Below are 27,763 nucleotides of genomic sequence, written 5' to 3' on the forward strand. Positions count from 1 at the left end.
CACAGGAAGCAATTTTACCCTTCCAGGGAACATGGTTACATTCCTAAGTACATCTTTCAGACACAGGTGGGCATTGTCAGGGCTGCCTGGAAAGTTCAGCCGTGACCATAGGAGTAATGCTTAGATTCACAAGAGGATTCTCCCCTTCCAGCCTTTTCATTCTATCAATAATATTCCCCTGTGTGGTCCTTCTTTAGTTTTTATGACAGGAGGGGTGATAGATGCAAAGCATCTGCATCTGTGGTAGGGAGTCACTTACCATGCATTACTACTGACACCTGACTGCACCTGCATGGTGACAAAAAGGCTAACATATCCATTTCTAAGATAATTTTTATTAGCAGACATTACAAAAGGACAAGGGATGACAGAATGCTTAGATCATTGTACTCCAGTGGAACCTTTAAGAAAACACACCAGCTGAAACCGGTTTGGCTCAGTGGATAGAGCATCGGCCTGCAGACTGAAAGGTCCCAGGTTCAATTCATGTACATTGGTGGCGCGCACATCCCCGGTAGGGGATGTGCAGGAGGCAGCTGATGGATGATTCCCTCTCATCGATGTTTCTAACTCTCCATCTCTCTCCCTTCTCTCTGTAAAAAATCAATAAAATATATTTTAAAAAAGAAAAAGAAAAAAGAAAACACACCAAATCATTGAAATGAAAAAATCTCTGGGCCTCTTGGCCTGCACTGCCTCAGACATGAAATCTAGTTCAAGTTTATTGCTGAACTCATTGATCTGTATATAGTTCATTTATCATTCAGGAAAAGAGATAGTGATCTTCACAGTATATTAGAAGAAACAACTCAGATCATCTGTTAATAGCCTTCTGATTTCTGTTTTCCTCTCCACAGGGATTACATTTCCTTCAATTATTTTGGAATTAAAATGTTGCTAAGCAACACAGCTGGGGGTGATGATGATAGAATGACTATAGTCTATCAAACTGTTTAAGAATCTGGAGGTTTTAGGTTTTAGTATGACTTTTTTTTCATACTTTTGAAGCATAATTAGATAATAAGAACCAAACTTGTACTTGCCTAGACTTTTTGAGGCTATAGAATAATATTTAATACTAGAAGCCCGGTCCATGAAATTCGTGCAAGGTGATGTATGTCCCTCAGCCTAGTTGGACATCTCTCTCACAATCCAGAACTGCTGGCTCTCAACTGCTCACTTGCCTGCCTTCCTGATAGCTTCTGCTGCCAGCCTGGTACCACCTAACCACTCCCATGCCAGCCTGATTGATGTCTAACTGCTCCCCTACCTGCCTGTTTGCCCCCAATTTCCCTACTCTGCCAGCCTGGCCACCCCTAACGGCCCTCCCCTGCAGGCTTGATTGCCTCCAACTGCCCTCCCTTGCAGGCCTGGTCCCTCCCAACTGCTCTCCCCTGCTGGCCATCTTGTGGTGGCCATCTTGTGTCCACATGGGGGCAAGATCTTTGACACATGGGGGTAACCATCATGTGTGTTGGAGTGATGGTCAATCTGCATATTATTCTTTTATTAGCTAGGATAGAGACATGGTGCATGGGTGGGGGCCAGCTAGTTTTCCCTAAAGGGTGTCCTGTATCAGGGTGGGGTTCCCTTAGGGTGTGGGGTGGCCTGGGTGAGGGGCCTGTGGTGGTTTTCAGGCCAGCCATGTCCCCTGGCAATCCAAATGGAGGCCCTGGTATCTGGAATTTATTTACCTTCTACAATTGAAACTTTGTAGCCTTGAGTGGAGGCCTAGGCTGGCCAGGGTGTGTGGAAAACTTGGCTTCTGTTGCCGGGGAAATCCAAGACTCTCAACTGCTGTCTGTGGCTGTAGCCATCTTGGCTGGGGTTAATTTACATACCCTATCTGATTGGATGGTGGGCGTGGCTGGTGGGTGTGGCTTTAGCGAAGTGGTGGTTAATTTGCATATTGCTCTTTTATAAGGTAGGTTACAGTCATATTTGTAGCACTTAACAGCAGTTAAGTCAATGATGGCATAAGATTATAATTGAGCTGAAAAATTCCTTTCCTCTATTGACCTCATAGCCATTGTAACATTGTAGCACAACACATTACTCATATGTTTGTGGTGATGCTGAAGCAAACATACCTACTGTGCTGCCAGTCGTTTAAAAGTATAGTAATACAATCATGCACTGTACATAACACATGATAATAATAATAGAGAATTATGTTACTGGCTTATGTATTTACTATACTATAGTTTTTATAATTATTTTTGAGTGTACTCATTTTACTTATAAAGAAAAATTTACTATAAAATAGTATACTCTATTCAGCTCACAGCAAGCATTCTTATACATGCAGCATCTCTTGATTGTACCATTTTCCCTTGTGCTTGATTTAATCATGTGTTGTTTTGGTCATCATGGTCCTTAAACATTAAATCACCTAATGATGCATTTCCCTGTTATTAAGGAAACCATGATTACATATACATATGTGTATATATATATGTGTGTGTACTATATGCACATATACACACACACACACACACACACACACACACACACACATATATATATATATATATATATATATATACATATACACACATATTTGTACACATATGTGATTCAAGGTTAAATATGGAATCTGAATCCACTTCCACTAGGAAGAAACAAGATTTATTAGCAAGTTTAAAATGTTTATATCTAATATTTCAAAGATCCCTATGAGATAAATCTGAGAAATATGTTGTTATCCCATGCATTTTGGCAATGTCTGCTGCTTTTATCTATCCATCCACTTGAATTTTGAATAATTAACATAGGAGTGGTAGCTAATTTCAAATGTGAATACCTCTTCTGTTAATTATAATGCTTATACTTATGCCCTTTGATTTTGCTAAATAAATACAAGAAATAATACAGCTGTTTAATAATAAGACATATTCTGTTTTCCATTAAAGACAAGGCCCTGGTTGTTTGTAGCCTTCCTGGTATCTTTTTCAGCAGATGGCAGATATTTGGGGGACAGAGTAAAGCATTCCTTTACTGAACCAAAGCCCTAGTAAAATTTTCAAAGCCAGAACATAAATTTCAAAATCTCATATTTTCAGTTTGGCAAAGTGCTTTATTACACAACTTTCACTAAGGATGTTCATGTTGCTCCACTAGTATATGCTAGAACCCTGATTAAACTTAAGACTTGGAAACTTCCAATAAATGTACGTACATACGTTACATTGCCTGAGGTTTTTTAGCTGCTAATGACTCCAAGGCAGAACCTCCAGGCTTCGGTCATGGATTTGGGCCCAAATTGGGGTGATGAAGAGTCCTAAGGAAAAGAATATGCTTCTACCAAACAAGTAGGGTGATTGGAGAGGAGAAAAGACCAATAATGTCTAGTCGCTTCCTTGAACCCAGAGGCAATGACAAAGGGAAATATTGTGATGCCTTTTCCTTCCACTACTTTAATTCAAATTAGGTTAGTGATCCCCAGGTTTCCAGGGGTGGCTGCTATTCTCCCTGTAATCCTCTGAATCCTCTGTACAGAGCCATATATGTTCCACATGTTCTTTGTGGAAAATAAAGGTTGTAGTCATACTTGTCCTACCTGAAAGCTATCTATTATCAAGTAACAGATTAAAATAATTTCAGGTTTTTTTTTTTTGTTCTTGGTGGAAGCAGCACACCCTCACCAATATTTGAATTAATATCATTGTGAGAAACGTGTTAAGAAAATAAAAATAACAAAATTCTCATAGATGGATAATTCACAAAATGTAGTGAGCATTAGCTAGTATCTGGCCATCCTATCTTATAAAAAGGTAATATGAAAATTAACCGTCACTCCATCACAATAAAAAATATGATGGCGCCCAGTCCTCATAGCTCCACAGGAGTCCCCCAGTCCCAGGGGGGGAAGGGAGTAGTCACTGAGAGAGGCAGCATGAGCAGCCTGGAGGAATGCTTGCTTCATCACTGCGGCAACAAGGTAAGAATTCCATGCCAGGCCGCGAATGGGCCTCTGGGCCATGGAGAGCCTCTGGGCAGCGGGCATGGAGCAGCCAGGCCTCACAGAGAGCTACTGGCACATGGATTCATGCACAGGGCTACTAGTCAGTTATAAAGAGCACAATATGTACAACCTTGTGCTTCTCAACATCTCTGTGTGCTCAAAGCATAGTTTTAGTTTGTAATATAAAGGCATTCTATGGAGTCAGAAATCAAAATATTTGATACTAAAAGTAGAATACCTAGTTACAATGAAAAAACACACAGTATGTATGTTTCTAAAAAGACACAGACTTGCCTGGAGCATTTTAAAAATCGCATTGTATGAGCCCTAAGAAGTTTCATATAAATCTATTCTCTATGCTAATACAGCCAAATAGGGAACACAATCTTGTGAATATGAAGGCCAATGCTATTCTATTAATCTTATATGTCATCTACTTACTTTCCTGTCCTCAATGAATAAATAAAATATCCACTCATTCTCTAATTCAGGGGTCCTCAAACTTTTTAAAGTGGGGGCCAGATCACGGTCCCGCAGAGAGCTGGAGGGCCGGACTATATGAACTACTAATTCCTACTGTAACACCTCGGCTGCGCTCACTGCCCAAAAAACCTGGCGGGCCGGATCAGACTCCTCTGCGGGCCGCATGTGGCCCGCGGGCCTTAGTTTGAAGACCCCTGCAATTGTTGGATAGAGTATGACAATATATTATTTTTTTCAGCTGCATTCTGCAGCGTTCACAGCCAAACTGGGTCATTTTGTGGGGCATTTCAATGAAAAGCAATGACAGATAAACTGTTTACATTAAAACTCTATCAAAGTTATTTTGCACCTGGTTTTATCCTAATCCATCTGCTGTTTCTATAGCTCTGACAGGCTGATCACTCTTGCTGTGTATACCATATTAACATTACTGAAGAGGCCTTCCCCAGCTTTTCCTTCATGAACAAAGTAAATGGAAATTCAGGAAAATGTTGGGGAGGTAACAACTTGTTGAGCATGAGGAGGGAGAACTGTGGCTAAAAAATAGGAACAATTACAACAGGGAAGGGTGTCTGTTGTCACAAGAGCATGTCAGCTTCAAAAAAGCCAGTTGATAGCAGGAGTAAAATTTATTGCATATTTTTCACTGGCAAACTTTAAACATAAAAGTGGACTTGAATTTAAATTGGCTACTATGTTTCCAAAGTACAACATGCATCAGAGGTATAAGGAACACATCCCAAAGCTGCCAGAATATTCTGATTGTCTAGTAGCATGGAATTTATCTCCTTTGCAATTATCAAATAACTTCCTATCCTGTAAGCTTGCCCAACAGTAACCATGAAAACAAACAAACAAATAAACAAAATTAAATGAACTATAAAACCAAAATCAAGAAACTAGCTTGAAAGCAAGCTGTTTATTTGAGGTAATTAGTAATCATTAGACAAATAAAATTAAGAAGTGTAGGGGAAGAACTAAAAATACACGTGTGTTTTTTTTTTTTCTGTGAATGTTAACATCTTTGAGGTGCAGCTCTGCTACTAGCATGTAGTTTGAATGTGCACATATACCCAGTAAAATGCTTTCAATTTCAATTAAGTGCACTTTTCTAGGGATATCAGGACAATCCTGAGGCAGAAAGAGAGATAAGCTTGGTTTCAATAAAAATGTATACATTGTTGCTACCTATAACAATGTATTCAGGCACAACCCATTAGAATAACTTTGTGCTCAAAGCAAATTGTTCAGTTGTTTTTAAAGCACCAACATATCGCTTCAAGCTTTATCTAGAATCTTAGCTGAACCTGGTCACTAACTGAACATTTCCAGCCATAGTGTCCATTTTCTAAATTTCTAACTGGACTAATTAAGTCATTTAAGATGCTGATCTAATTCAAATTAATAATAAGACAGTATAAATGTTAAATGACCTAAAGGCAGTTTCTAACAATGCATATTGTTATGATCTTTATACTTCTAAAGTCTGTTGCTTCTAATGCCAGTCAGATTATTAAGGCATAAGAGAGTCATGCCAAGATCTAACCTGGCCTCAGAACCTAAGCATCATAGGCCATCCTGTCACTAGATTATAATAATAGACTACATGCTTAGAACTGTGTAAATCAATCATCGTGATACCATTCAATGGAATATTAAGCAGATGTTTACCAGGTTCTATGAACATGTACTTGAAGGAGCTCTGAAGTGTGGTCAACATACATTCTAGAAGCCTTTGGAATAGGTCAAATTGTGGATAGCTTAAAACTTTAAAGACAGCAATTTTAATATACCTGTCAATACAATTTATTTGTTAAAAAAAACATTTGAGACTGATTAGGCTGCTTATATTGAAAGAGAAGCAGTAGGTCTGTATCTTTAGATCTTTTATTGAACTGTAAGCACAACATCAATAACTGAATCTCAGCTGTAAATGAAAATTGATTCCAGGTTTAACCCCTCTTTTTCATGGGTTCTTTTAATCCTGAGAAACATAAGAAAATTTTGACCAAAAGAAAAGTTGAAAAAAGGGAAAGAAAACTGAAGTTTCAGGGCTATGAAGTTAGTATGTGCATAGAACTTTACACCTATGAACTCCCAAGAACTGTGCATTACTGGATTGTGCCATTGTCTCACAAAAACCCAGTGACTCATCACAGCATTATTGCTAGCCCTAAATGACTTGCTTAAAATGGCAATTCAATAAGTTTTATATAGGGATGAAGACCAGGGTTGGGTTTTTTATATATATATATTATGCCAAGGTTAGCATCTAAATGTAAAAATTCAGTCAGCTGGCTAATTGACATCACATAGCCCTCACATCCCACCTGTATGATTTTATTTTTAAAACTAGAGGCACAGTGAATGAAAATTCATGCACTCAAAGGGGTGGTTCCTCAGCCTGGCCTTCCCCCTCTCACAGTCTGAGAGCCATCAGGGGCAGGAGGTAACCCAGTGGATCAGGGGAAGGAGACACCCATCACACCTCTGCTGCTGCCACTGCCAGCAGCACAGCCTCAGCCAGCCCTGAGCAGTTGGGCAGCTGGGTAGCCACCATCTGAGGCTTTCCTGTACCTAGGGCTGGCCCTGGGTGGCTGGCAGGCTCAGGGGACTGGGGACTCTTGGGGCAGGTGCACAGAAAGGCCTGTCACCCCAGCAGGGCTGAACGGACTGGGCACTGCCATATTGGGGCTGTGGGAGATGCCATCTTTGAGGGCATGGAACTCAATTAGTATATTACCTCCTTATTGGCTGTGGGCACCACCATCTTTGAGGGTGGGAAAGTCAATTAGCATATTCCCTCCTTATTGGTTGTGGGTGCTGCCATCTTTAGGATGGCAGGAGGGCCAATTAGCATATTCCCTTTTTATTAGATAGTATATTTTTTATGGATTTAAGAGAGGAGGGTAGAGGGAGATAAAAACATCAGTGATAAGAATCATTGATCAGCTGCCTCCTGCACACCCCGTACTGGGGATGGAGCTTGCAACCAGGACATGTGCCTGACTGAATCAAACTGTGACCTACAGGTTCATAGGTCAACACTCAATTGCTGAGACACACCAGCTGGGCCCAACCATATTACTGATATCCAACTTTCAAAGAATGTATTGTAACACTTATGTTTATGCAGACACTAAGTACAAAACAATGCACCCAATTCAAACACTGTTCTAGAACATTCCACAGTCCAATGTCATCTTCAAATGTCTATTTCCCATTCAAGGGGAGCTCCTGAGAGAAAACAAATTTGAATACAGCCTTCCTCTCTCTCCAGGGTAGAGTGAGAACTCAGGAAGCAAAAATAAAAACAATAATAAAAATGCATGACTCAACACTCCACTCATATCAGTCATTGGAAGAAAACTATTTTTAAAGACATGTAAAATAAATAAATAAATAAATACATAAATACATACATACATACATAAATAAATAAATAAATAAATAAATAAATAAATAAATAAATGTAATTTCCTTGGAGGACTTGGTGCAGTGTCACTGGCAATTTCGCCTTTCTTCCTGGGATGTCTGGTTTAAAACTTGTCAGGTCTCAAAGGGGAGGAAAAGTTGTTCACATTTAGTGGATGCCTTTGAAGGGCCATTAGGACATTTAATCCAGTTCCTAGCAGATTCCTATGGACATCAAAGCCAAACTGAAGTTAATATTTTAAGGGGCCATTAGGATGAATAACCAGCATCTGTATAGTGCTTATTGCTTTAAAAGCATTTCCTTATACACAATCTTCATTTGACTCTTACAATACTCTTATGAATTGGACAAAACTGGTTTATTATAGTTTATTGGTGAGAAATCCAAAACTTAGAGATATTGGGTGAGGCGCACAAAGTCATGCAGCTAGTGTGTGATAGAGTTGGATTTATGCCCAGGCTTCTCTATTCCAAAAATCATGCTCTTAATGACTACACTTATGAATCCTCATGGCCAGGTATACATACTAGAAGCTAATAAATGTTAAGACAAGACAGAATCTTTTCATTCAAGTTTGCTACATACTGGTAGTTAATTAAGTTTCCAGGTAGGTAATTAAGCAGCTCTCTTTAACATCCCATTTCTTACAAGCAAAGGAAAGGTAGTTGATATAGAATCTCAAAGAGTAGGAGACATTTTACATTGTTATTAGTAGTACGATGCTGCTTCTCCTGCTGGTCATCATCATCATGTAAAAATGGGGTGAACATTTATTATATGATAACCATACTTTCAAATGATTGTGCCTATTTTCATTCACTTAATCATTGAATCACCACTATAACCCAATGAAGTAGCTGTTATTGTTATCTCCATTTTCTAGACACTTAGGTCTTTAGTTCAAGTTCACCATTTTTATTATTGTTTTAATTTTTGCTTTCTGAGTTCTCACTCTACCCAGGAGAGGAAGTCTGTATTCACCTTTGTTTTCTCTCAGAACCTACCCCTGAATGGGAAGTAGACATTTGAAGATGACATTGGACTTTGGAATGTTCTAGAGCAGTGTTTGACTTGGGTGCAGTGTTTTGTACTTAGTGTCTGCAGAGACAGGATAATAATCCATTTGGTAATACACTGATCCCCTTGCTTTCTATCCTATACTGTGCCAGCACTGACACACCAACTTGGAAGACAGCAGAGATATATCTGCTTCCCAAATAGTCTCAAATGAGAAAGCAAAATTCAATGGGGAATGTAGAGAGAACACACAAACTTTTAACGAATAATTTCGGGGGGGGGGGAAGTGATAGTACCTTGAAATTATTCATTAAAAGTTTGTGTTCTCTCTACATTCCCCATTGCATTTTGCTTTCTCAGTTGAGACTATTTGGGAAGCATGCTCCATTTTCCCATTTGAATAAGTAATACTCAGCATTTAAACACATCCTAATTATTCTATTGGTGTTTTTGTTTAGCATGGCTATACTGCTTTGGGGGGGTGCCAATGGGGACAGGGAGAGGGGAGGTTGTTCTGATTATGAAATACTTTGGACTAAATGTCAAATTAGAAATTAACATGTCTTGGTTCTGTATTTCATTTTCATACATGCATTTGAAATCCACTCCTTTTGAATTTGTTATGTTGCAAGCCATAGCATAGGGTCCCAGAAGAAGCTTTTTGAAAAAAGAGTAGTGTGTACTCATAAACCTGAATTATTTGGGTCTCCTTAGGTGAATCCAGGTGCAATGATTATGGGTGAGATAAGTTGAGGATATCTCTAGAAATCTAATAGCTTTATATTGCAGTATGGCTGTATGAATGTAGCTACTAGGTTCTGGGAAATTTTCTAAGTATAATGTCAGCTCCAACCAATGATGTGATTTAATGCACCAATGAATTTGTTTGTATGCTTTTCTCCCAATCATCCTGCCACAAATAGAATGATTCCATAATGTTTTAGCTTAGACTAGAGGCCCAAACTTGCATCTAACGTTTTCTGCAAGGTTCAAATGAAACAGAGAACCTTGACTTAATGCCTGGCTCAGAGAAAGAGCAACTCCAAAAGTGGGAGCTCTTAGCACTACTGCTGATGTTGCAGAAGTATGAAGGTCCCAGTTTTAAGATTAGATAAATTAACTATAATATCTACATGGTACTATATTACTTTGCCTAAAAAGAAAAGTATTTTGGCAGTCCCTCAATAAGTTAAACATAGAATTACTATATGACTCAACAATTTCAATTTTAGGTGGAAGAATTGAAAAAAAATGAAAGATAAAATTCAAAAGAACTGAAACATGTATTCCAATGAAACTTAGATACAAATCCTCAGATAGCTAAAAGGTGGAAACAACCAAAATGTTCAAGTGGTGAATGGATAAGTAAAAGGTAGTAGATCTATAAAACATAATATTATTTAGCCACAAAAAAGGAATGCAGTATTGATACATGTTACAACATGGATGAACCTAGAAAACATTATAATAAGTAAAAGAAGCCAGTTATAAAAGGTCACATATTTTATGATTTCATTTATATGAAATAAGCAAATCCGTACTGACAGGATATAGATTAGCAGTTTCCAGTGGCTGAGGGAATATGGAAATTAGGAGTAACTGCGTAATGTATGTGGGATTTTCTTTTGGGGTGATGAACATAATCTGGAACTGGTGATGGATCCACAGCCTTGTGAAAGTTTTAAATGTCACTGGATTGTATATTTAAAAATGGCGAGCTTTATGTTATGTGAATTTTATCAGAACAGAAAAATTACTACACACAGATTCTCTTTTGGTCTTTAACCTTTTAACTAGTCCCCAAACTCTATAAGAAGGTTTCATTTGCAAATATCTGTAACCTTGTGCCCACTTCTTGCTTCCTGGACCCAGTTAAGGGAAATAAATTATCATCTTGCCTTACTTTAGATATTCCAGTTCAATCCCTTACCCCCTTCAAATAATAACCTTTGTTGAGGAAGTCATGACTGATCAAAGGCAGCTTGCCATACAAAGCTTCCAACTCATCAACTAGGAATATCCAAGAGTGGCAGCAGTTTCACAAAGTCACTCCATACATGCTAAAAACCCAGATGATCCAAGGCCAGCAGATTGTATGCCATTTCTCCAGATAAATACAGAAAATGACAACTTGAGAAACTAAGATGCAGATTGTATATATGCAATGATATAGAGAGAAAGTCCATGTGCAAAATCTACTTTTACATTGTTTAAACATTTCCATTAAAAGGTAATGTTGTATCGGTCAGAATGAATTATCTTAGATTTTTTGTTTTATTTATCAATACAGTGTTCTTGTCATTGGCATATTAAATGCAAAAAGGCAGGAATGGCAGACATTGGAATTTAAATGTGCATTTTACAGTTGCTTTTAAGTCCATGACTCAAGTAGGAGAGGGACTGATTGTATTCTGTATATTAAATGTACTGTAAACCCCTGGGAGATAATTGTGTTTGTTCTTGATAAAGCACCAAAGTTGCAAAGATTCGGTTTTTATATACTATAAAAATGTATAGCACTTTCCCTTTCTTGAGCACACCTATACCCTTCTCTCTCAGCCATGCATCCCTTAAATTATAAGTGTCCTCAGGAAAATTGCAACCAGGGTGTCAATGGGAAGTGGCAGCTCATCCAGGACTAACACACTGAGCCTATCTTCAAGAACCCTTTTCTCTGACTTTGCAGTGAGCCAAAGCAGCAGGCCTAGGTTCTCTCTTGTTGCTTCTTCTGTGCTACTCATTTCCTTATTTCACTGTTCCCAGCTTTATTTTTTATTGATTTTTAGAGGGAAAGGTGTTATGCCCAGACTCGTGATCCCCAAGGACCACCAGGGAGTCGAGTCCGATGCAATAAACAAAAGAGCCTCTTCCATGCTAGCATGGGCTCTGTCCCACTCACACCAACAGCATGGCAGAAGAGAGACTGAATTTCGCCAAGCCCTTGGGTTTTACACTGGTGGTGATGTTACTGCTTTGGCTGATCCTGATTGGTTGGGTGAGGGCTAGGGTCCAGTTACATAAAATGGAGGATAACTCCGCCCTGCCCCACAGTGGAGTCCAAAGTTTATCCTCACCCTGCACTGCCCTCTCAAAGGTAGAGGTAGAGAGAGAAACATTATGAGAGTGAAACATAGATTGCCTGCCTCCTGCATGCCCCCTACTAGCCCACAACCTGAGCATGTGTTTTGAAAGGAAATCAAACTAGGAACCCTTTGGTGCACAGGACAACATCCAAGAAACTGAGCCACACCAGCCAGGCTGCCTCAGCTTTAATAAATTTACTCTCAAAAAATGTAAGCATAATAAAGTGGCGGAAGTGAAAGAGAGATACGTATTGGCCATGTAACATTGAAGATGTGTTCAATTTTAAAATTATGCAGTGTAGTAGGAATTATGGTGTGACAAACAATTGTAGATGAGAATGGAGTAGGTGAGCCTTGATAATTTTTCCTAAGGTTTTCTTTGCAGGTTCATCAAAAAATATTTAGTGATATGGAATTTCATGTTTGTTAATATCTTGAAATACCAGTGTATGAGCATTTCTTAAAACAGTCTGGTTTCAGTTTTAAAACTTGTGGACTTCACTGTAGAAAAAAATTTGTTAGGTATTGGCTTTTGAAAAACAAAGGTAGTGCTGGTTTGTGCAGCCCAGTTGACTGAGCATCAACTCATGTACTAAGATGTTGCTGGTTTGATTCCCAGTCAGGGCACATACCCAGGTTGCAGGCTCCATATCAACTAGGGGGCATGCAGGAGGCAGCTGGTAGATGTTTCACTTTCACATTGATGTTTCTCTTTCTTTCCCCCTCTCCCTTCCTCTCTCTCTAAAAAATCAATAAACTATTTATTTATTTATTTATTTATTTATTTATTTTTAATATATTTTATTGATTTTTTACAGAGAGGAGGAGAGAGGGATAGAGAGATAGAAACATCGATGAGAGAGAAACATCGACCAGCTGCCTCTTGCACACCCCCTACCAGGGATGTGCCCGCAACCAATGTACATGCCCTTGACCAGAATCGAACCTGGGACCTTTCAGTCCGCAGACCGACACTCTACCACTGAGCCAAACCAGTTTTGGCCAATAAACTTTTTTAAAGGTAGTCCTTCTGTGTTCCTAATGTGAGGTTACAAGCACAGCCGAAGGACCCCACACACAATACAGTTCTCTGCCACAGAGAAAACACACAAGCATTCATTGATACCACATACTACTTTGCCATTCTCATCCTATCTAATAAAAGATTAATATGCAGATTGACCATCACTCCAACACACAAGATAGCTGCCTCCATGTGGTCAAAGATCCTGCCCCCATGTGGACACAAGTTGTCCACCACAAGATGGCCAGGAGGGGAGGGCAGTTGGGAGGCACAAGGTCTGCAAGGGAGGGCAGTTGGGGGCAATCAAGCCTGCAGGGGAGGGCAGTTAGGGGTGACCAGGCTGGCAGAGGAGGGAAGTTGGGGGCAAACAGGCTGGCAGGGGAGCAGTTAGGAATCAATCAGGCTAGCAGCAGAGTGGTTATGGGGTGATCACGCTGGTAGGCAGAAGCGGTTAGGGGCAATCAAGAAGGCAGGCAGGTGAGTAGTTGGGAGCCAGCAGTCCTGGATTGTGAAAGGGATGTCTGATTGTCGGTTTAGGTTCATTGAGATCGGGCCTAAATGGGCAGTTGGACATCCCTCGAGGGTTCCCAGATTTGAGATGGTGCAGGCTGGGCTGAGGGACACACACCCCCCCCGCCCCCGTGCACAGATTTCATGCATGGGGCGTCTAGTGATTTATAAAAGATACAGTGGTTGGCCTTTTCACATCAAGAATCCAGTTTCATTGGAATTGCTGAAAACACATATTTGTGCCATCTATTTTAATAGTAAGTACTGTAAATATTTGTAACATAGAATGGAAGTTGCAGGGCATCAGCAAACTTTTGCCAAATGTATTTTGCCTGAAGGTTCATGAAAGCTGCAAGATTTCATGAGACTGATTCTCAGCTGTGTTCTGAAGTGGCACTCCTGGGAAAGGTGAATGGAGTAATCACAGTTTTATTTTAATTAATTAATGAGCACAGGCTCTAAAGCTCACACTGAAGTTACTAAAGTTATAGCTCACTCAAGACAATATTTAGCCCAAGAGAGGGAAAGATGATCTCAATTGCTTACTAACAACGAATATTGTGTATGCCGAAAAGGAAACAGAGGGAAAAGATGAAAGCAGTTTTCAAGAGCTCTGCATCTCTTGACTCTAATTTTAATGGCAGTGTAAGCTGATCCAACCTGTTCCAGAATAATGTGCTTATCTTTGCTTCTTTCCCTCTCACCGAAGACCAGAGATGAAGCAGGGAATAAGCTTGTGGATGACAAAACCATTCCAGTTCCTTTTGCCCCCATCACTTAGGTCCCAAATCTGGGAACCCTCGAGGGATGTCCAACTGCCCATTTAGGCCCTATGCTGTTCCTACCTGGTAGAGTTCAGTGGAAGTGCACTGAGTAGTCAAGGTCTTCACAGGCTCAAGGTCATCTTCATCACTGCTCAGCTTCAGGTCGTCCTCAAGCATCCTACAAAATAAGCAGAGTGGTGTTCATGTGTCTTTTAGAAAGTGTCTTTCATAAACCATCCTTAGATTCATCTTGCAATGAGGATAAAATATTGGAGATACAACCTGACAGCTGCAATTCTGTCAAAGGTGCAGCTAATTAGATATTTGAGCTCATATATTTATATCATACTCTGCACATATCGTTCCTCTCTACCTTCTCCTAAACCAAGAAGAAAAAGGGGAATATTTCAGCATCTCCAGAGATGACTGAAGTCTATATATTTTTACTATTGAAAGTGTAATAAATGAACAGATTAATCAATGTGGAGGTGGGATGTAGCATTGGATCTCTACAGAAAAAGATGGTCTAAATCTCCCATGAAAGACTAGGGGCATGATAATAGCCCCTAGCTACCGAGGCTGTTGTCAAAGCCAGCTGGGGCTCTCTAGTTGACAGAGGAAAATGCCCAGTGAACTTCCTGAAAGGTACCTGAAAAATATGAATGGGCTAAATTTTGGTGATGAAATAAGTCCTTCAAAATTATTAATCAAGCACACAGAGCCTTTTTTTCTACAGGAATATTAATTCCAGTGTACCTTTCTGTTTCAAAATTTAAGCTACAGAGGGAAAAGTGCTTATTATCATAAATTCCAGTTAATCAACCTTCAAAGAGCATTTTTTGGTGTTAATATTTTTATTTCATAAATATAATCTTAAACCTTGTCCCCAGGCTTCAAGTGGATGCTCTTTTTTTGCTGGTCATAAAGGACTTTATTCTCTCTCTCTCTCTCTTTCTCTCTCTCTCTCTCTCTCTCTCTCAATATAAGTAGTCGATGACTATGTGTTAATTTATACCTTAAGTGGTTATCAAAATCAATGATAAATGATTCCTATCATTTAGAGCAGGGGTCTTCAAACTATGGCCCGCGGGCCACATGCAGCCCCCAGGGGAGTCTGATCCTGCCCGCCAGGTTTTTTGGGCAGTGAGCGCAGCCAAGGTGTTACAGTAGGAATTAGTAGTTCATATAGTCCGGCCCTCCAGCTCTCTGAGGGACCGTGATCTGGCTCCCACTTTAAAAAGTTTGAGGACCCCTGATTTAGAGAATCCATTTCTGTGTCAGGGAAGGTGCTAATTATTTAACCAGGAGCATGCTTTTGGAATCTATGAAGGAAGTACTATTATTAGCCATATTTTCTAAATGGAAACACCAATACTTAGAGAGGCTAAACAACTTGTTCATGATCACACAGCTAGGAAATAATGAAGATAAACATGGAACCCATACCATCTTCACCTGTAACTTGAGAGTATATAATGCTTTCCCAGAGGATATAACTTACAAAAGATGGCGTATTAAATAAGTAAAATTAACAGCAATATAAAAGACTCACAAAACAAAAGAAGACATATTGATATATTTGGATTTAACTGCTGTCTAATCATAAATTCTGCTATATTGAATAATTTATTATCTCTGAACCTCATCTAGCCTTCTCATCTGTTAAGTAGTATAATAATTAAACTTTTGCAGAGAACAAACAGAGATAACAAGACTTGAGGTTTTAGGATGGGTGGGACACTTAGTCTGACTGGAGTATACTGACCTGTGGGTAGTAGTTAAAAGTGATGAGCTTTTAAAAGGGGTGAGACTGGGCCATGTCTTTTTCTAAAGAACAATAGGAGGGGGAAAAACCAAAGTGTTTAAGTAGGGGAAGGAAATAAAGAATCAGAAGCATAGATATCTGGGAGAAAAGAACATAGATTAACTGGAAGGAAGGGGTAGTAAGAAAACTGCTACCATTTTAGTAATTCAGGTAGCAGAGGGTAGTGGCCTGGGCCAGGGCATAAGACAGTGAGGATGGAGAAGAAAATGATTCAGATTCTAGAGTTATGCCAGGATTAGAATAAACTGAATGGGAACACTAATGATCCTGACATCCAAGGTCTTTTTAGCCATTCTGATGGCACTGAATTTATAGCATTAATTCTGCCACACTCCCTCACACTAGGCTGGCCCTTATATTTATGAATGTCTATTCATTCTCCCAAGCCTCAGAGACCTATCCTAGGAACTTTGCTACCCAGCAGGAGTTTCTCTAGTGCTCAACCTTTTTCTCCAGTGACAGAAATGGTTAACTACATTCCCAAATGGTGAGGAAAGGCAGGTTTCTTGCCATGAAGTATTCCTTCTGTGTTTATCCCTTTTAGCCTTCTTTCAGCTTCTTAGAGCAACCACAAATGATTAGAGAGAAGAAACCACCATGGTTACCTCCAAAGTACCTTCTGATCACAGAAATTACTTATCTTTCTATATCAACTCCTAATTGTTAAAGGATTAAGTCACGGGTGGGGAACATGGCAGGACACACAAGGCCTGGGAAATGATTTGGTGTAAGTTAATTAAATGTTTGACCAAATAGAGCAGGCTAATTTTTAAGTTGGTAATTTTTAAGGCCCTATAATGATATTATAAATATCCAAATGGCCCTTGGGAGAAAAATGGTTCCCCATTCCTGGGCTAAGTAAATAACTCCTTTATTGAGCTGGTGCATTAATCTCTAAGGAAATTCTTCAAAACAACTGAAATATTAAATTGCTTTCATTGCACAATAATGCACACCTACTGACAGCCATTGTGTCTTACATGAAACTCAATGGGGGCAAGGACCCATAATTACTCACAGTTGAGACCCTGAAAATCCTCAGCCTCTGATAACATAGCAGTTCACTTGGAGTGCTTTAAAATATTTTCTCAAACCCATTTCTATAGAAAGACTGTGGAGAAAGGCTGTTTATCTGAATTTATACAGCAGATGGGATTTGTTATGCTGATAAAGGATCCTCATATTATTTCAGACTGTTTAATCCAAGTAGTCAAAACTGACAATTTAGTCCCAACTTAAGTGTTGACAGAAACCCTGGAGGTGTGGCTCATTAGTTGTGTGTTGACCTATGAATTAGGAAATCATGGTTTGATACCCATTCTGGGCACATGCCCAGGTGGTGGGTTTGATCCCCAATAGGGGGTGTGCAGGAGGCAACTGATCAATGATTTTCTCTCATAATTGATATTTCTATCTCTCTTTCCCTTCCTCTCTGAAATCTATAAAAATATTTTTAAGTGTTTACAGCAATGTTACCATTTTTTATGAAAATACACCTGATTTATATACTCAGCCCTTTCTTTTGTATCCAAATGAGTCCCCCCCACACACACACACACTTGTTTAGGGTAGAAGGAGGTAGATTGTCTTATAACCCATATGGTTTCACCACTACAAAACCTTAGATCTGGAAACCCTTTTTGGGGCACATGTAGCCCAGGACCCCTGTGATTATTCCATCAGGTGAGCATGGGTACCACCTGTCATGCACACACATTTCAGACAAGAAAAGGCCAAGGCCAAGGCCTGAGTGTTTCAAATGGTAAAGATATGGCAATTTAATTTAGATTCAGAGTTTAGTACTTACATAATGGAAGAAAGAAAGCTTTGACAAAGCTTCCTGTGATCCTTGTCTCCCCCCTGCCCTCCCCACACAAATGATACCAAAACAAAAAGGACCCAATGACTCAGAGCAAGTTGTAAGATATTCTGTTATTGAGAATCCCATTCTAGATTTCAGTTAAGTGTGTTTTATAAGCTGCAGATGTATTCTTCAGTGAGCGGGATAGAACATTCCATACCTTATAAGAACATGGGAGCTAGGAAATTATCTCGACTGCCTCCCAGAGGAGAAGGGGCGCATGTGAAATGGCCTTGAAGTACATATCAAGATCTTCTTGTCCTTTCCTATTCTGGGAGAATCACTTGGTGTTCTGCCAAGATTTAGATGAGCTGTGATTCAAGCCTCAGCATACATGGCCTCTTTGGATACATGCAGATTGTCCATGTTGCCATGGCAGAGCTGTTCTTCTATACCACCAGACATCCTAGTTAGTTGATAACTACTCCTTATGGGACCTGCTTTTCAGATTCTGGTGTCATGATAAACATGGATGTTTACTAATATTTCATGTCAAATGTGCTGCCCACATAAGTCTAGGATTATCATTATAATAAACTAGAAGCTTGGTCCATGAAATTTGTGAATGGGCGTATGTGTCCTTCCAATCTGGGACCCCTCAAGAGATGTCTGACTGCCCATTAGGATCAGGCCCAAACAGGCAGTTGTACATCCCTCTCACAATCCAGGACTGCTAGCTCCCAATTGCTCGCCTGCCTGATTGCCCCTAACTGTTTCTGCTTGCCAGCCTTATCACCACTTAACCAGGCTTATTGATGGCTAACTGCTCCCCTGCCATCCTGATTGCCCCTAACTGCCCTCCCCTGCATGCCTGGTTCCCCCTTCCCAACTTCCCTTCTCTGCATACCTGGTCTTCCCCAACTTCCCTCCTCTGTTGGCCTGATCACCCCTAACTGCCCTCCCCTGCAGGCTTGATTGCCCTCAACTGCTCTTCCTTACAGACCTGGTCCCTCCCAACTGCCCTCCCTTGCAGAACTGGTCCTTACCAACTGCATTCCCCTGCTGGCAATCTTGTGTCCATATGGGAACAGCTATCTTTGACCACATGGGGGCAGCCATCTTGTGTGTTGAAGTGATGGTCAATTGCATATTACTCTTTTATTAGATTGGATAGAACAAAAGTTAATGGGCTTGTTTCTCTGCTAGGAGTGATAGATGTGAGCTAAGCTAGCTATAGCTTGAGTCTAAGGACACAACTGTGCAAGAACTAACTAATGCTCATAGTCCTTGGAGACCAGTAACTGTCCTCTTTGTAAAGCCAACTGCCTTGCATGTGGCACCTGAGCACAGTGAAGGGCTCTGTAGGGACTGAGATTCCTCTGTAGTCAGACACGGCTCAGTTCCAAACTTCACTATCTGTGTCATCTTAAATAAAATCCCTTGAACTTACAAGTTTCTGGGTGAAAGAGATATCACCTTATAGGATTGCTGTAATTATTAAATAAGATAACTTGCACCAAATTTTTAGTACATAGGAATCACCCAGTCTATACCATCTATTGAGAATTTACCATCAAGATACTTCATCCTGTATTATCCTGAACACATCAGATGTCATTTTATTTAGAAACAAGGAAAACTAGTGAAATGTGTTCTCATGTTTAAGTATAAAGTTTCAAAGAGGAAGATAATTGTACCTTTGCCACAAATAGCTTTTGCATGCTAAGACTAGAAGTAGATTTAATTTTTTAGTACAAAGAAAGTTTATATTAATATTATAATTTAAACTTATTCAAATCTACACAAAATGCAACTGAACTGCATATCATAAAATATTAGTCTACCAGATTCTAAGGATGCATAAAGTTTGATATTGAAAAATCTATTTCTATACGACATCATGTCATCAACAAATAAAATGATAGAAGACATCTGATCACCTTAATAGATGCCAAAAATATACTAGATAAAATTTCATACTAATTTCTAAACCAGACCTTTTAAATGCTAGGTAGAGAAGAATACATCCTTTCTGTATAAGAAATATGTAATAGAAAATTATCCATCTAAACATATGATTTAGTAGGTAGAAAGGTTAGATTAATATTTAAAGATATATTTTAAAACAAAAATGAAATCACAGATGACTGTTTCAAGTATTTTCAAAAATCTGTATTAATGTTGACTCATTGGATAGACAGACGGGACACAAATAGACTAATATCATCCAATAACACCAGTTGTTCTGATAATTACTCCAATTTAAATAGTTTTGAGACATCACATATGGCATCCACAAAGAAATCGTTCCATGTAGGTAAAGACAAAATTAAAAGGCGACACGAAAAATCTCAGTTTCCACTTCTACCTTTCACAAAGTATTAGTCCTTTAAAAATACATCATCATTTTATTGATATTCATGTCTGCCAACAATCTTTATAACTGCAGAGATGCTAGGTAACATGATTGAAAATTTGATCCTATTTTTAACAAAATGTGAATTGTTTTAGGAGGGACTCCATGATGTCTGGACATATACTAAGTGACAGTATGAGGCATGCATTTCTCCTGGGAATTCAACATTTATATTGATGCACTTGGCTGCAGATCCAATCCTATACTGGCTTTAATACAGAGCCATTTTCTGAACATTTTGAGTAATGGGACTGATATAACCTAACAGCCCATTCTGTGTCTGTTAAATGAATTGAATGATATATTTAGCTTTTGCAAAAAAAAAAAAAAAACCAAAAAAAAACAACAACCTCATTTACACTATAAATTATAGCACCCAAAATAATTATATTGATGTGGAAAGCCAGCCATGTTGAGTCATATTGGGTATCTCTCTCCAAACTTTAACTTACTGTAAATGAATCCTTTGTGGCTTGCCAATATATTGTGGATGTTTCTTAACTCTGTGACCCTGCAGCATACACATAAAGCCATCATATTAGCACTTCTATTGACTCCAAAAGAAAATCTGGGTTTTTTAGTTAGGAGGATTGTCAAGATAGGAGAGGACACTCTCTTGCTAAGTCAGTGGCATGCATACCTAAATTGTTAAGTACTATGGTATATTTATCAATGGATTAGAAGGGATTGGTTTTCTAATTCTGAGACAGGAATAATACAGGTGCCTAATGATTAAGGGCTCTGGTAAATCCAACCTCCTAATAGGCATTACTATTCTAAGGAAAGAAAAAAGACTAGCAAATTGGATGGACTAGGGGGTCCAGTCTTGACTCTTGCATTTACTAACTGTGCAAATGTAGGCAAGCTGATTAAACTCTCTAAGCCTTCAATTTTTTGTCTCTAAAATGAGGCTGCTGCCGAAACCGGTTTGGCTCAATGGATAGAGTGTCGGCTTGGGGACTGAAAGGTCCCGGGTTCGATTCTGGTCAAGGGCATGTACCTTGGTTGCGGGCATATCCCCAGTGGGGGGTGTGCAAGAGGCAGCTGATCGATAACTCTCTCATTATCGATGCTTCTATCTCTCTCTTTTACTCTCTGTACAAAAGCAATAAAATATATCTTTAAAAAAAAACGAGGCTGCTAATATCTACTATCCATGGTTGTTGTGAATAATATAAATTAAATACTATGTAAAAGGATTGTGGTTATGAGTGTTCAATAAATGATACTACTTCTAGTATTACTGATATCAGGACACACTAGAGCCGGGTTCTTTCAGAACTTTCAGAAGCAGTACTAAAATAATTACTAAAGAGAAAATCAGCAGGTCTCCAGTTGAAAAAAAAGCAGTTTAATAGACAATAGGGAGTCATCAGAATAGGTTTTACATACAGTAGGTAAACATCTTAGGAAATAAAGGATCTAGTTTTTCATGATTTGGCTTTAGGTAAGAAAGTACCCATTCTGAATACCTGCCCCAACATAGGTGTGTTAATCATAGACTCATATCAGTGTCTATATGGAGAAAGAGCTATACTAGTAAATATAGATATATTATATGAAGAGTGACAGATTTAAATACTGACCAGTAGTTATAAGCTAATTTCTAAAATATATTCAAAATAAAATATATTCAAAATAAAATATAATCACCCCAACTAAAAATTGTTTGTTTTAGTCATTCTAGGAATAACATGTTAGGAAAATCAAAACATTCTATACTTTTCATGTCAGCATTATATATGTTATTATGACTTAAAGGCTGATACCTTGCCATTGTTTCAGAATGAATCTAAGTTAGCTAAACGAGCTAAAAATAACTAAGACTTATTCAGGTAAGCTTAATGTATGGCAGACACTAACTTCTCTAAATATGATAATGAATCAGTTCATTGACTCTTTTCATGAAATCTGGGAGGTTGTGCTTTTGTTTTTTTCTCTTTGTTTTTAGGTAATAAAACTCAGGCTTAGAAAAATTAAGAATAGTAGTCAAAGAACAGGACAAAATATCTGTGGATCATTTATCTAATAATATTCTCATATCTAGAATATATAAAGAAGACTGGAAACTCAACAATAAAATGCAAGTAACTCAAAGAATGGACAAAAATCTGAATATACATTTTCCAAGGAAGATGTACAGATGGCTAATAAGCATTTTAAAAGATAATCAATATTATTAACTATTAGACATAAACTGGAAACAACCTAAATGTCTATCAATTAGTGAATGGATAAGTAACATGTTGTCTCTCCATATACAGGCAGTCCTTGGGTTATGTCAGACTCAATGTACATCATTTCGTGGTTATGTCTCCATCTCCCACTTACAGTATTTATTTTAAAAGTTCCATCATTTCGATGTATATACATATGTGCTTTATGTTTTTTATTATTTATTTATCAAAAGTAAAGGTCAAGAATTGTTATATTTCTTTTAATTTTTTTTCACTTTTTCACTTCATTACTGGTGTGTATGTGCTCCATGTGAGTGATATAGGTGCTTATGTAGGTGGGTTCTGACTTACTGTGAAAATCAAGTTACATCGTGCCATAGGAACTAATCTCTGATATAACCCAAAGAATGCCTGTAATGAAATATTATTCAGCCATAAAAAGGACTGAAGTACTGATCCACACTACAACATAGTTTAAACTTATGCTAAGGGAAAAAAGCCAAACACAAAATGCTACATATTGAATTATTCTATTCATATTAAATACCTAAAATAGGCAAATGTATAGAGATTGAATGTAGATTTCTATATACCAGGGGCTGGGGTAAGGGAGAATAGGGAGTAACTGCTAATGGTACAGAGATCCTCAATGTTATATAAATGTTATGTAATTAGATAGTACGGTTTTACAACTCTGTGACTACTAATAGCCATTGAATTGTACATTTCAAAAGGGTGAATTTTATGGTATCTGAAGTTCAATAACCCTGCTACTTAAAAAAAAAGTCACACAGCTAGCCAAGTGGGGGAGGGAGATCTGATATGACAATCTGCACCAGCCTGATGCCAAAGCCCCTGTCCCTAACCACAGCCTGCATGACAAATTGACAGAAGGTCTCAGAGGCATTCCTTCTCACATTTTTGGAGAAAAATGCTGAGACAAAAATAACTACTCCCTCCCCCCACACACATAATCTCTTTCGTCCTTCATTTTTCTTTTGTTAAAACTACAGGTGATATAGCCAGCACAAGCTTTACCAAGGGAAATGGGCTCTGTCTTTTCTGGGAGACACAAAGCATTACCTTAAAGAGATAGCTATCAGGATGGGGGAGGGACCAAGCCAAGAAGGCTTCAGCAAAGATGCTCTAAACCTTCCTGGACTTCAGAATTTCCTAACTGAAGCCTAGTAAAGAAAGAAACCCATCTATGCAGAGGCCTCATCTCAACAGAACAAATCACCTGTCTTCCATACCACATAGCATCCACAGGCAGACTTGTTTAATGTGGGCTGACGATTTGAATGAGTTGATGTAAGCAGAGGTCAGGACTGATGGAAGGAGGCTTGTATTTTAGCAGGTAAAGGAAAAGCTGGGGTGAGGATGAAAATTTGGTCATTTTTATGCAGCAATTCATTAAACACAGGTAAAGTGGAACTCTGCAACTCCTTTTTTCTATTTTGAGGTAGGAAAAAGGAGTTAGTTCTTGTTGGTCTAATGTGCAGGCTGCCCAGGATGACAGTGGTTTCTTCTCTGGTGAGTTTGTGCCTGGCCTGGTTCTCTAGCAGGTAATTGACTTTCCAGACTCTGACAAATGGGATCATGCAGGCTTGCTCCTATCAGGGCTTAGTGTTAGTGTGCAGCTTCCATGGTAATGCAAATGTTACATCACAAACCCAATTTAGATAAGAGTTCCCTCCATCTGAGAGATAATTTTCCTTTAATCTTCTGGTAGTCTATCATCTAACCTTCAGTCTTAGATATGATACTTTAAAAACCACCCATATTGCTCCTTTTCACATAGAGGGAATTCCTATGCACATACCTACTAGTGGGAACACTCCATTTCCAATCATCAGCATTAAGAACTTGACATAGACCTTGAATTCAATGCAGATCTAGCCAAACTTCCACCTTCCATTCTCATGTTTGGCCAAGGAAAACATACAGGGCTTCTTCAGGGATGACACCTGTCCCTAGACCTACCACACTAGCTGGGGGAATATTCAAGTGTTGCATATTTGGCTGCCCCCTTGGCTTTTGAACCACAAAGTAATATGTGTTTCCCCCTTTCATTTTTCCGCCTTTTGTTATTTTTAATCGCTCACCTGTCAGGGCCAAATTGTCTTGTAAGCTGTCTGCAGAGCTTGCATCTGACAGAGATAGCTGCTATTGTTAATAGGAGCCTTCACTTCAGCCCATTTAGCTTGACTCAGTTTGACAGCTTCACAATAGCCACTTTCCCTCCAAAGAAAACTGTAATTTAGTGAAGAGAGAATGTGGGACAACAGCCTTATCTTTCTCTAGTCTCCAGCGGGTTCTCTTGGCATAAAGTCCCATCGCAAAGCCAAAGAATAAACTATCCCAGGAAAATACCCGTCAGAAACTGGGATTGGTTAAAGACGCTAGGAAAATCCACTATCCATGGGACAGACCTGCTTACAAAGAAGGTGGGGAGTACTTCTTACAAATATTCTGTCTCCACAGGAAAAAGTTATTAGTTTTTTTTATTAACTTATCAATTGCCCAAGTAGTCTTTGAGAAGGCTTTTCTTAACTTGGTAATTGAAATAACAATGTTATCAGGAAATTACTGCTGGAAGATGCCTCCTGAGTCAGCTTCCTAAATCCATGTCATCCAGAGTGGGCAGAGGAAAAAGGAGCTTAAAGGTGATTTTCCTGTGGGAGTGATTTCATACCCCCGAATTCCCACTGACTGGGATGGGGCAGAACTGAACAATTCCATTACTATTGTCATTAGAGGGATAACTTTTAACAAAGGTCATTAGAATTGTTGCTATTCAGAAGGAAAATTCAGGAAATGTGCTTGTTAGATGTTGAATTCTGCCACCCCCCACTCCAATCAGTCTAAAGAGGTACTAAATCTCAATACCTCAGAATATGACTTGAATCTTTACAGAGGTAATCAAGTTAAAATGAGGTCATTAGGGTAGGCCCTAATCCAATGCCACTGGTGTCCTTGTGAGAAGGGGAAATTTAGACACAGAGACATACATATAGAGGGAAGATGATGTGAAACGATACCAGGAGACTATAGCCATCTACAAGCCAATGTAAGATGCTTGGAAAAGATTCTTCCCTCATAGCCCTTAGAAGGAAGTAACCTATAGACCCCTTGGTCTTAGACACAACCATTTCTGCTATTCTAAGCCTCCCACTATGGGACTTTGTTAAAGCAGAAGCCCTAGTAAATCAATAAAGCTCTAGTAAACCAATAAAGAAAGCTTGCTTGCAGAACTGACAATCCCTATCTTTCCACAGTATATGAGCCAAGATAAACCCAAATTAACATCTGAATTATCTTCTTGTACTTAAAACTAGAGGCCCGGTGCAAGAAATTTGTGCATGGGGGAGGGTCCCAGTAAACCAATATTCTCATTGTATTATTCAGGGATGGATTTTATTCTGTTCAATAAAATTATGCTTTTCTGAAAATTGCTCAGTAACTGAAAGGCCCTGCTTTGATAGAAAGCTACCTGGCTCTACAAACCTGAAGTCCTGGAGTGGAAAGCCTTCCTACATCCTTATTACTAGAATGGTACACCAGCCTTTAGCTCCCATGGGTTCTCCTCCAAGGCCCTCCAGAAGGCTCTTCTCCTGAAAACTGCCTTTGGCAGAAATAGAGCCACCTTGCTCTTGGGTAGAAAGCCCTTAACAAATGACTGACTAGCAAGGGATAAAAAAGGACTCCCTGTGGGATCAGGCTGAAGCCAGGCTCCAGCTGAGACCACTGCCTTATTTGGCTGTCTTTCCCTGCCCTATCTTGCTGTCTTAACTTCCTAAAGGTTTCTCCTTTAAAACACATTCTCAGGAATCTGACCATCCCAACTCAACCCCACATATGATTTCTCACATACATAGGCCTTGTGATTGGGAATTCTCTGGGTATATTTCATTTAAGAGCTCTAATCCTGTAGTCTTCTTGGGATAAAATAAGGGCTTAATCTGTTTAATACCTCTAGCTCTTCAGAAATGTACACCACCATGCTATAACATGAAAAAAACAACAAAAAACAACAACTGTCATGTTACTAAAAAACAAAACAAAACAACAACAACAAAAAACAAACAAAAAGTTTTAATCCATTCCATGAGTTCCTTATTAGCACTAAATGGAATAAATGCAAAAATAATTACTTTTGCATAATTCGCAAAGTTGTAATTATAGAGCAAGGAGCACTTGCAGACTCTTAAAGCATATTTTGCAGCAAGAAGGTTCCTTCTTCAAGACACACTAACTCTCCAACATCACTTGTTTTAGAAATAATATATCTATCTTATGAAGCTGATGGGCCTTCCCATTTTACAGATGGAAGTGATTAGAACTAGAGCATTAAAAAGATGTGTTACATGGCGCATTGTAGGGATCTGTGCCAGTGCTAAATTTTATCTATGTTTTTTAGTAGTGTGAACATCTACAATATGCTGAGATTGTTTCTTCTTTACTACAGCTTTTTCCCCTTTCACTTCTGCTTCTTTACACAGAGACAAACCAACCAACAGAAAAGCTCCTGTCACTCTACTATATTGTTTCCTACTAATTACACTTTATTTAATTCAAAATAAAAACCAATGTATATCCCAGGCAAAGAATCTTACTAAGTTTGGCAGCTTAGAAAAGTGAAGTCTCTCTTTGTTTGGGGGCACAAATAATCCTTGAAGGCTAATAGCATAAGCTTATCTACATCGCCCCATCCCCCCCTTGTCCTATAAAGAACAACTCTGGGAGTCTAGGGGGAGTGGGGAACGTGCCATTGAAATAGCCTTGTCAATCCCTCCCTGCCAACAAGCATGTTAGTGCCAATTAAAAGCCTTCTTTTTTTTGTCTGTGGAACATCTGTCCATAGGCATTGAACTCAAACCCGCAATTCATTTTATCAAGGCCAAAAAATATTGGACAACAATTTATTTTGGTCTCTGCTAACATAGTTTGATCTAAAAGCCATAAGAAGTTCTGAAAACTGCTCTTAGTTTCAGCTACTACCGTGTTTCCCTGAAAATAAGACAGTGTCTTATATTAATTTTTGCTCCCAAAGATGTGCTAGCTCTTATTTTCAAGGGATGTCTTATTTTTCCATGAAGAAGAATATGGTAAACATTTATTATTAAATGAAAATAAAGGAAATTTATTAACTGTATATGGTACGGTAGTAAGGTAGTTGTCAACACAAACCAGACAAACTGTGAATCCTACAGCATCAAGAATTTACTCATTTATTCAATGACAATCATGTCATCATCTTCTG

General features: G+C 38.9%; 1 protein-coding gene across 2 annotated transcripts in view; it reads right to left on the minus strand.

The window, feature by feature from the left end:
- AFF2 (ALF transcription elongation factor 2) overlaps positions 1-27,763 on the minus strand; it is a 510,630-nt gene that overhangs the window by 103,423 nt on the left and 379,444 nt on the right. For both annotated transcript variants that reach the window (XM_084871220.1, XM_084871219.1), the window contains exon 7: positions 14,363-14,459. In XM_084871220.1, coding sequence (XP_084727346.1) covers positions 14,363-14,459 — 97 coding nt within the window. The remainder of the gene's footprint in view (positions 1-14,362; positions 14,460-27,763) is intronic.

The sequence above is a fragment of the Pipistrellus hanaki genome (assembly GCF_964339955.1).
Source record: "Pipistrellus hanaki genome assembly, chromosome: X".
NCBI classification, from domain to species: Eukaryota; Metazoa; Chordata; class Mammalia; order Chiroptera; family Vespertilionidae; genus Pipistrellus; species Pipistrellus hanaki.